We start from the raw sequence: 10,557 nt of genomic DNA, 5'->3' as shown, positions 1-10,557 counted from the left end.
GCGGGACACGGTTCTCTCGCAAAAAAGGCCATTCATTTTTCCTAGACTTGGATTATAGAAATAAATAAGCTCCGTGTTTAACAGAAGTTAGAAACACTTACACATTTTGTCCAACAAGTTAAGCTTCACAGATTTTATTAATTTTATGATAGTAATGACAGGATAATGCCTGCCTCTGGACATTTACATTTTAATGTATACATTTTCTGTTAAAAAAAATATATATATATATATATATATATATATATATATATATATATATATATATATATTATTTTACAGCATATTTTGCTATATTGTGAATTTTGAAAACAATTCCAACTTTATATATTCTGTCTTTAGTCTTTTGCATGAAGTTCTTTTCACTGAAATTTTAATGCGATTTATATATAATATATGTACACATAAATAAACATGTCATTGCAAAAATAACTTATGTATGCTGCTTTTCAACCTAACTGTCAACATATGAGGGGCGTTTATGCACGTACATGGATTGACCAATCGCAAAGCACCGTCTATATTTTCATCTCACTCGTAACCAATCACAACGCTCGCTGTTAAAATCAGGGTCGGTTGTTCGGTCGCTGTTGTGTACGTGCTGTTTAGCGCAGCAATGTTTAGCTATGATCGTGTTGAAAAGCGCGTTAATACATAGGTTTAATGCAGTGGCCTGATATATCGATAATATTTGCATGCTGAATGCGGCCATTGCTGTCAGCTGTACTCTCTGGACGGACCCCACTGCCATGATCCTAATTTAAAAGGATTTCTTTCATAAATATTCTGGCCTTGGTCGTTACACATTCTTCCACTCACAATGAGACTATACGCTTATCTCCTAAAGGACCATTTACCAAAAATTGAATATTATTCAAGGTTTTCACCATCGCCTCTGTCAATCAAACAGTTTCTGGAGTTTGGTAAGTGCGAGAGCATCCGTCGCATGATTGTTGACAGTCACAGACAGCGTAGGCTACTTACGGTTGCTGCGGAATGATGTGTTGATGTTACTGTTATTATACATTATAGTTAAAATTGTGTTGTTTTGTACGTTTTTTTGTGAGTTTAGTGTTACACACTGTCCTGATTTGAAATTCGACAATGCTTTGAAATGGTAAACAAAATTTTCATTTTCTTCCTGTAAAAATCCATAACTTGTATGAAAAATCTTTTGGTCATCTGTTGGTCAGTTTTTGCTTTGGCCATATGCTCATTTGCATGACGAGTAGCCATCTTAAATAGTTGTCACTTATCTTATTAAATTCTGAAGGGGATAGTATATGTTAGTCTTAAGGATATCTGTAAATAAGTGTGCTCTAAAACGTAGACAAAATGTTTATGTCGTCATTATGTCATTAAGATCAAAGCTGTGAGGTAAACTAACCGTTATTGGCTATTTTAAAAGGGGGAGGGGCCACTCAATATATCCCACGGGATGCATCGAACAAACCTGCGCATTTAAAGGTGCATTGTGTAACTTTTAGAATAATGTCTTGACAGAAATGCAATATAATAATATACATACTTATATTATCAGTGGTGCATGAAGACCCTACAAAATCAACTGTATTGTTTTTATTACCTTAGAGAATGAGCTGTTTATCTACATACTAGGGGTGTAACGGTACACAAAAATCACGGTTCAGTGCGTACCTTGGTTTTGAAGCTACAGTTTTTGGTACAGTAAGGGTAAAAACTGCCAACATTAAACTGCAGGTTGTTTATTACTATAAACTTTTTTTTAACAATTTGTTTACACTTTTTTTTTAAACACTTTTTATTAAAATATAATAAATAAAATATATATAAAATAAAAAAAGAATAATAAATAAAATACTGCTGCAAAGTTCTCCACTAAATAACATACTTTTTTACATTATTTTATGACAGTAGGTAAATCTTTTCTTAAACTTTTTCTACTAAAACCTTGCACTAAACTAACAAATTCAATTCCTGAATACATTTATGAACTATTAGCCTACATTTTTGCCCCCAAAAAGCGTTTCTGTTCATGCATTCCGTTATTCTCATGATTGCGTAGTAACAAAAGACGCGCAACCTCTCACGCCCTTTTGAAAGAACAAAACAGTGTGTCGACACGCGTTTAACACGCGCTTTTAGATGCGACACGTAAGCGGCCCCGTAAACGTCTACATCAATAATCAAACGAATATACAACTAAGTAAATAAAAATCTTTCTGTGGGCCAAATTATGTTAAATATGTTTGACAGAAGACTTGCGCTGAACGCGGAGACTTCCGCCACTTAATATGTCCGTGTGGAAACACGAAAATTGACCTATGTTCCGCACACAAAAGATTGCATTCGGCCATTCGGTGCACATGTGCATCGTGCCGGAAGCCCTGTACTGAAATGGTCCAGTACGAATACACGTACCGTTTCACCCTGACTACATACACAGTGGGTCCCCTCACATTGAAGTCATCATTTCGCGTCGCCATGTTTCTACAGTAGCATTAAAAAGACAAATTCTCCTGTAGAGGTCATTTTGTCACCACGTTGTCTCGGGCGATGATGACATGTTTGTCCTCTGGTGGCTGCCGTAGCTTCTCTATGCGTTTTGAATGGGAGGGTTGAGCTGCGAACAGAGCCGTTGGTTGCAGTTCCCAATCTTACCTCTAGATGCCACTGCCAATCTACACAGTGGATCTTTAAAGCCTTCTAGTCAAAGTAGTATTTTATGTAACTTATCTCTATTGTGGGTTTTTATAAAATAATTCAGCTTGTATACTCCCCAAATACTTAGTTAGGTGTGAGAGGTTGTTTTGTACACGTGCCGGGTATATTTATAGTACTTTTATTCTAACTTCAAGGTGAACTCATTTCAAGGTTAATCACATTTAATTGTTTTATAAGGTCCACTGAGCAAACACTAATAGCACACCTGGGACTGTAATACAATGACTGTTGACTCATCTTTCGACACATTGTCACACAGTAAATTAGTCCCAGATTAACTTAACTGCTTGCTTTGCCTATTATTCTTCATTTTGCCATACTTAAAATATTATAAGTGGGATTATGTAGAAGTTACAATACTCTGTGCTAGTGCTAGCAACAGCAAGATCATGGGTTTGATTCCAAGACAATCCACACATTTGTTAGTCGTTTTGGATAAAGCGTCTGGCAAATGCGTTATTGTAAATATCGAGGCCTTTGACACAAAAACATGTTTTTCGTTTAGCCTAATTAACACACCATTGCATCACTTTTTGTGTATGGATGACAAGGCATTTTTCAACTCTGTCCCATTTGTAAACAAGCCTCCCTTACCATCTTTGGTGGTTGTCATTGACTTATTTTGTACTTATTTTGTCCCTGGTTTTGCAGGCAGGGATAATGCCTGCGAGAAGACGTCCTACATGTTTTTGCGAAAGGAGCTGCCGGTGCGTCTGGCGAACACAATGAGGGAGGTGAACCTACTGCCTGATAAACTGCTCAGTCAACCATCAGTCAAACTGGTGCAAAAATGGTGAGTCCAGTCGAAAGTCCAGAACATCAGATGCAACCGTGCATGCAAAACTGTACAGATAAATGTGTGACATCTTTCTGTAGGTACATGCAAAGTTTTTTCGAGTTGCTAGAGTTTGAAAACAGGAAGCCAGAAGACCCACATGCACTGAATGAGTGAGTGTAACTTTTTTTACCATTATTATGTATTGCTTACTACTCCAGTGTGTTTACATGTTAAGTGAATTAGTTGAAAATTAAACTTTTAGCTTTTCAACTCATGTTTTTGTAGCTTCCTGGAGAGTCTTATTGACATAAGAAACAGACACAATGATGTCGTCCCGACTATGGCCCAAGGTGTGATCGAGTATAAAGAGAAGTTTGGCTTCGACCCATTTGCCAGCTCCAACATCCAGTACTTTTTGGACCGCTTCTACACAAACCGAATCTCCTTTCGCATGCTCATCAACCAGCACAGTACGTCATAAAACATGACTGATGCATGCCAGACCACTGGTTTTTATGAAGCATTAACTTAAACGTTTTTCTGTTTATGACAGCTCTCCTCTTTGGCAATGACATCAATCCAGCCCATCCTAAACACATTGGCAGTATTGATCCCAATTGCAATGTGGCAGAGGTTGTGACCGGTAAATTTGTTGTTATTCATTGCTTCAAAGTCATTATGTCACATTTCCCTATCTTTATCTTTTTTGGGATATTGTGCTTGCTGATTTTGAAGCTTGATTTTGTTTTCAGATGCATATGAGACTGCCAAGATGGTGTGCGAGCAATATTATATAGCTGCCCCGGATCTCAAGATTGAGGAATTCAATGGTACATTTGCCTCTTACATATTTTGTATTGTTTATATTTTGAAGTTTGTAGTTTTTATTTTTATGAAATTTTGGTAGGCCTCATTTTATATGTTATTGGTTAATTACACTGTAAGTTCACGTACTGTAAAATAAAGTGTATCAAAGTGTTTTTTTAGTGATGCACTGAAATTTTGGCTGGCCTAAAACTAATAATCCAATTTCCTGGAAATTTTTTTAGGCTAAACCAAAAATAAATTGCAATCTTGTATAAACTGTGCCCCCGACTACGGATTTACATATTCAAATCAGAATTGTCGAATTTTTTGTTTACTTTGACTTTGATCATCTCTGTATTCACTTGAGGTACAGAAACATCTGATGATTCTTATATAATTTGTAAATGAACACTGACCATAATATTAAATCACAAGAGAGACAATTGTGTCAAATATAGGTTTGGTGCAGATATATTCCGTGTCATCACCAAAATTTAAAGAAATGGCTTACCTGTTTAGCTCAACTTTTTTATAATAATGTGCACTCTCATAAAGCCAAAATTGTATGATCCTCATTTCATAACACATCTGCGATGATTCGACTGTGAGATTTGTAAGTCGAATCAGGCTTCCCATATCGAAGCATCGAATCTATGACTATTCGAGGTCACCCCTAATAAACTGTTGTGCATATAGTTTTCTACATTATTTAGATAAAAAAATCTAATAAATGTGATTGTTGCATACTTAATGAAGAATAAATGGTATTGTTTTATTTTGGTCCAATTTGTTACTTTAAAAAAGAAGTGTGATTATTCATAGTTTTTCCAAACCAGATTCATATAATTAATTAAATTAAAAAGTCAAAAATTAATACAGTTATACAAATAAAATTTTTCCAAATAATATTTTTGGTTTTCAGGCCAAGTGCATCCAGATTTTTTTATTTCGGCCCAGAATTTTCATTTCGGTGCATCTTTTTTGGCATGATTTAATGTCCTGAGTCTAATTTCTAGATCATTAACTAACAAATAATGCAAGTATTTAACTCTCTTACACCTTTTACTCTCTTAGCCAAGGCTCCGAAAAAACCCATCCAATCTGTGTATGTACCTTCTCACCTTTTCCACATGCTGTTTGAATTGTTTAAGGTAGGTTTCTTGTAACTTCCACATAAACATTAAATTTGATATATCCAAACACCCTCATTACGTAGTTTCAGATTTCAGTGTTTTCTGTTATACACTGTACGTCTCATATCTCTCAAGGCCAATATTTGTTGCTATAACCACATGTGTGTGTTTTCAGAATGCAATGCGGGCCACGGTTGAGCTCCACGAGGGCAGCGAGGAGGGTCTTCCCCCTATAAAAGCAAAAGTGACCCTGGGAAAGGAAGATCTCTCTGTGAAGGTCAGTTTCTTTGTAAATCAACGCTCTTTGTAAATAAATAACACGCACCTTGATCCTGATCTTCCTGAATTTGTCTAGATCAGTGATAGAGGAGGAGGTGTGCCTTTACGGAAAATTGACAGGCTGTTCAACTACACCTACTCAACTGCACCGACTCCCAGTCTGGACTCAAAACGAGTGCCGCTGGTAAGAATTATTTAATGAGAAAATTTATATTTTTAGGTGAACTAACCATTTTTAACCCACAGCTCGAATGTCTCATTTATTTCTAATCTTTATGCTTGGTTAGGCTGGCCTTGGGCATGGCTTACCGATATCAAGACTTTATGCTCGATACTTTCAAGGGGACCTGAAGCTGTACTCAATGGAAGGAGTTGGGACAGATGCTGTTATCTATCTGAAGGTAAGAGGAGCTTTTATTTTGTCTCATCGTTCGGTAATGAGTTTTGAATGACATCCACTCCTTCATCCTCTCTAACCAGGCCCTATCTAGTGAATCATTCGAACGTCTGCCCGTCTTTAACAAATCCGCTTGGAGGCATTACCAAGGAGGCCCAGGAGCCGATGACTGGAGTAACCCAAGCAAAGAACCAAGAGACGCCTCGAAATACAAGGCTAAAAGATAATTGCACTCGCACCGCACACCAGCAAAACATTCCACTGCACCAACTACATCGTATTCTCTGTGTTAGCCTACTAGCGTCTGTTGCCATGGCAACATCACATCAATGCTAAGTGTTCTATACTTGTTAGCATTTCCAGAGCAGAACATGTGATAATTTAGATGTCTGCTTATTCCTTCTTTGTACAGTTGCAAATTTCAGATGTAGATTCCCATTACTGTGTCTTCCAGGGTAGTGTAGTTTAAGGGGTGAAACTTTGTGCCCATAGTAAGTAGCAGATGCTTGTGCCACACAGTAGAGCCCCTGTTTTGTTTTCTAAAACAGCCAGAGAAGGACGCCTGGAGTTTGAGAAGGTCAAAACAAAGACCACTACTTATGCTGCCATTCAGAAATTCGCAGGCAAAAGGGAGGCGGGGATTGTCCACTGTTTCCATGGGTACCGCTGCAATTTACCTAATGGAGACGTATTTAGTAAAGACTTTCTATTATTTAGTAGGCGCTGGATGAATCTCATGATACCCATCAACGGCATTAGGACAACACTGCATTAGTCTGTTTTTCGTTTTCGCATCGCGATTTTCATTATCAGTTACATTCTTAAAATAATCACAGTGCATGCCTTAATTTATCCTCTGGAAGGAAAATTGAGGGAATCTGCAACCATGGAACAATGCACTTTTAAACAAAATCTAAATAGTTAAATACTATTTATTTATTTATTTATTAACCCCCCCACACTTCTTTTAAGCTGTCATTCAAACTTTGCATTTGTGTAGAGACATGCCGATGTTGTTCTTGACTGCTCTGGGATAAGTCATTTTTAAATGCAGGTAGCAGTTTATGTGGTATGTTAACTTATAGGCCAGCAATGTAAATGAAGTAACGGTGGTGAACGCACACACCAGAACGGCCTATTATAGCATAAAGAGTGCTACTCATTGTTTTTTTTTTGTTTTTTGTTAAGAAAGCAGATTCTGCTTTTACAATATTTTGGCACAGGTTATAATAAAAAGATACTTAACTTATTTAAAATGGACAATAACATTTAGATAAAAGCATGCATGATGCTAAGTCATAAAAGCATAGGCGGAGTCGCATTTGTGCTTGGGGGCACCTGCCAGCAAACAAGGGTACGGCATGCTGTAGAGATTGCGGCTTTATGGTTTTAAAATATGGTTTAAATTAATTAAAACTATTTTAGCCTTAAGTTATTCCAGTCTCATATTTCTATTTTATGAATAGCTCAGACAAAATCATAATTTTCTCTAATATGGGGGGGCAGTGCCCCCCTGTCCCCCCCAAACTCAAAAAAGTAAGTTTCCTCTATGACTTCTCTGTCACTGTTGATAACTGTACAACATGACCCTCAACAGAATAAGTTCTGGTTAATGTAATACTGATTATGAACTCTTTAGTTTTTGATTTAGTTCCTTTTTTAACATAATTCATTTCCTTTCTGACATTCCTCTTAATGAAATTTCCTTGTTTGTGCTAAAGGAATGTTTTCCACAGTCTTAAAATGGTTCCACATAGGGAAACAGTTTGTGAGTGTTTAGGGCAATAACACTTGAAAGGAGGGATTGGATGAATTACAGTGTACCAGCTTGCCTGGTTTAAAGGAACGGTAATTATAAGCTTAACTTTGGCCAGACCAGTTGCTCTGTACTGTATCTCGCTTTGTGACCTGAAACTAAGCAGTACTTGACATAAAATACCCTGGCTGTTATACTTAATGGTTCTTTTGTACGCACAACTGAATTTCAGTGATATTTGAAGAGTTCAGATGCAAAAGCCACTAAAGGCCACCTCAGTGAAAAATGAGTTAATGATTGTTACCGAATGCTCTCGACACGTACTATAGATGGTTTCATCTGACGCATGCACGTTGTAGTGGTTACGCACCTGAACCGAAGTGTGTATTTATTTATCAGTCTGGCTAGCGGCTAAAGTGATCTCTGAAACAAATGCCTTGTCGAAAAATTGTAAATGTTTGGTTTGCTGAAGACAAAGGGAAACGATGAGCATGGATCACAACTGTGTGGAGAGGTTTGGCAGCCAGGCAAGAGTTTAAGGACCTGTAGCTAACATTATATACATTAATTTTACAAAATAATGTTAGCTCAGTGTAACAGTTCATATGCGTTAGATATGATATGTGATTTTTCTTGTTATCAGAAATAATCTACCGTAAAAGGAATCTGATGTTATTGATTCAATGTGGAAGTTTACCGGAAGTTGCGTTTAGTCCACAAAAGCTGTTTGTTGATGATGTTGCTGCTGTAATTGTCTATACGTACATCAAATACTTTTGCGTCAAATCTGCTTAATACCGCCATCAGGTAGGGCTGGGCAAAAAATTGCCTGAGATTCTCATGCGTGTCTCCTCAGTAAAGCCAGTTCAGTGATTAGTAGTAGATCGCCATCACCTGCTTTCAGGTGAAGCGCCATTTACTACACAAAGCCGTATTTTACAGAGAAGCTAGGCAAAATCTCATACAATGTTGGAGGCGATTTCCCATGATTTTAAATGCGATTTTACGATCTTTGTGAAATTCATCTCTGTGTAGTAAATGCCGCTCATCTGAAAAAAGGTGATGGCGATTTACTACTAATCATCGAGACACGCATGAGAATCATTTTATATTTTTGCCCAGCTCTATCCTCAGGCAATTCAGAATACCGTTTTTTTAGGCATCATTAAATAATAGTCTGATTAAAAAAGGCTAATAAACAAGAAATCATGCAGATGCACTTAGTGGGTTTTGCATCTAAACTCTTCATTTCTAGAGACTTGTTTTGAGTTTTTGCTTTCGAATCTGAATAAGATGAACATTTGTGCAGTATTGCTTAACTTTCTGTATTTATTGCAATACTTCTAAGTCATATTTTATTACAAAATTCAAATGTTAGAAAGTCTGCATAAGGAAAAGATGTTATGCATGAAATGAGAGTTGGGGAGAAAATTTGCACATTCATGAAAATGCCACCGTAAATTAAAAGATTAAGTTTAGTAAAATAAGCTTCATTTTCTTAATGCAAAATATATTTTAAAAGTTTATATAATTAGAATTTTTTCCAGAGATTCACCAACTCCAACTTTGCAGGCATGTTATTGTTTTATACAGACTGTCTATATACCCGCTGTAAATTTGCAATGTTCATTTAAAATGTTTGGTTAGTGTTCCACTGCTCCATGATAGGAACGTAGTACACTTATGTTTTTGAAGTATGATTTTCAGTATTTATTTTAAAAGATTTAGTGGTTTGCTAGTTTGTGTGTTGAATTAAATCAATGAAGAAGCACTTTGATGCCTTGAACTCCAAATGCTGAGAAGAGATGAAATTAAAGGGATAGTTCACCCAAAAATAAAATTTTTGCCATTTGTACTCACCCTCAAGTTGTAAACCTGTATCCATTTCTGTGTTCTGCTCAACACAAAAGATGATATTTTGCGCACCATTGACTTCCATAGTATTTTTCTTTCCTACTACGAAAGTCAATGGTGCTCCTGTTTCCTTTCTTTGTGTGCAATTTATACAGGTTTATAAAGTAACAGAATTTTTGGGTGAACTATCCCTTTAAATGTAAGAATATGACCTGTTTACCTACAAAGAAATGTTGGTCCTATTGTAATGAGCTGATAGTTTCATTGTGTCATGCGAACATTGTATCTGCAAAACGAACAACGATTTATGTGTTTTATGTGATGAAAATTGTTTACTTAAAAACACCACTGCTTTTAGATAAATGTTTGAAACATTTTAAACTGGATAAGCTTAACCTGTAAAACTAATTACGTGTTAGCTGATTTTGTGTGTTTAGCTGATATTTTGCAACAGATATAAAATCATCACAATGAGAGCACTGATCTACTGACATTCCATCTGAAGTACTAATAAACAGTCAATCTCAATTTTCTCAATTATTTATTATTATTATTTACATTACGAATTAAAACACAAAATATTTAAACAAAAAAGACTATACAGAGTGGATAGCACATAAATTGACGTGACAGTTGCATACATATAACTAGACAATAAAGAAGATTATTCATAATGTAGGGTAGAATGAGCTCACACTAAATGTGAATCCTTCAGTTTTTATCTAAAAGTTACTAGACCTCGTCGTCTTAATGTGATAAGATGTGTGATGTATCTTTCTGCTGACATTTGACAATATCAGACTAGTATTTGATCATGACAATGATTTAGCTCTATTAAGGTTAGGGCACA

At 36.2% G+C, this 10,557-nt stretch overlaps 1 protein-coding gene across 1 annotated transcript; it reads left to right on the top strand.

Moving 5' to 3' along the window:
• Positions 1-521: 521 nt before the first annotated feature.
• On the top strand, positions 522-10,235 carry pdk3a (pyruvate dehydrogenase kinase, isozyme 3a). Its single transcript, XM_065258322.2, has 11 exons — positions 522-923; positions 3,355-3,496; positions 3,580-3,651; positions 3,767-3,951; positions 4,035-4,124; positions 4,234-4,311; positions 5,363-5,439; positions 5,597-5,698; positions 5,777-5,884; positions 5,988-6,101; positions 6,181-10,235. The coding sequence occupies exons 1-11, from the start codon at positions 821-823 to the stop codon at positions 6,322-6,324; spliced, it is 1,215 nt and encodes a 404-aa protein (XP_065114394.1). The 5' UTR covers positions 522-820; the 3' UTR covers positions 6,325-10,235.
• The last annotated feature ends 322 nt before the right edge of the window (positions 10,236-10,557 follow it).

Source organism: Paramisgurnus dabryanus, chromosome 22 (genome assembly GCF_030506205.2).
Source record: "Paramisgurnus dabryanus chromosome 22, PD_genome_1.1, whole genome shotgun sequence".
Classification (NCBI taxonomy): domain Eukaryota; kingdom Metazoa; phylum Chordata; class Actinopteri; order Cypriniformes; family Cobitidae; genus Paramisgurnus; species Paramisgurnus dabryanus.
This window is presented reverse-complemented; position numbering and strand designations above follow the sequence as displayed.

Bases quoted from the DNA above. Each gene is read 5' to 3' on its own strand.
- pdk3a (XM_065258322.2), top strand. From the start codon at position 821: ATGAGACTATACGCTTATCTCCTAAAGGACCATTTACCAAAAATTGAA. The intron at 4,125-4,233 runs GTAAATTTGTTG...TTTTGTTTTCAG, and splicing joins TGTGGCAGAGGTTGTGACCG to ATGCATATGAGACTGCCAAG. The intron at 5,699-5,776 runs GTCAGTTTCTTT...GAATTTGTCTAG, and splicing joins AGGAAGATCTCTCTGTGAAG to ATCAGTGATAGAGGAGGAGG.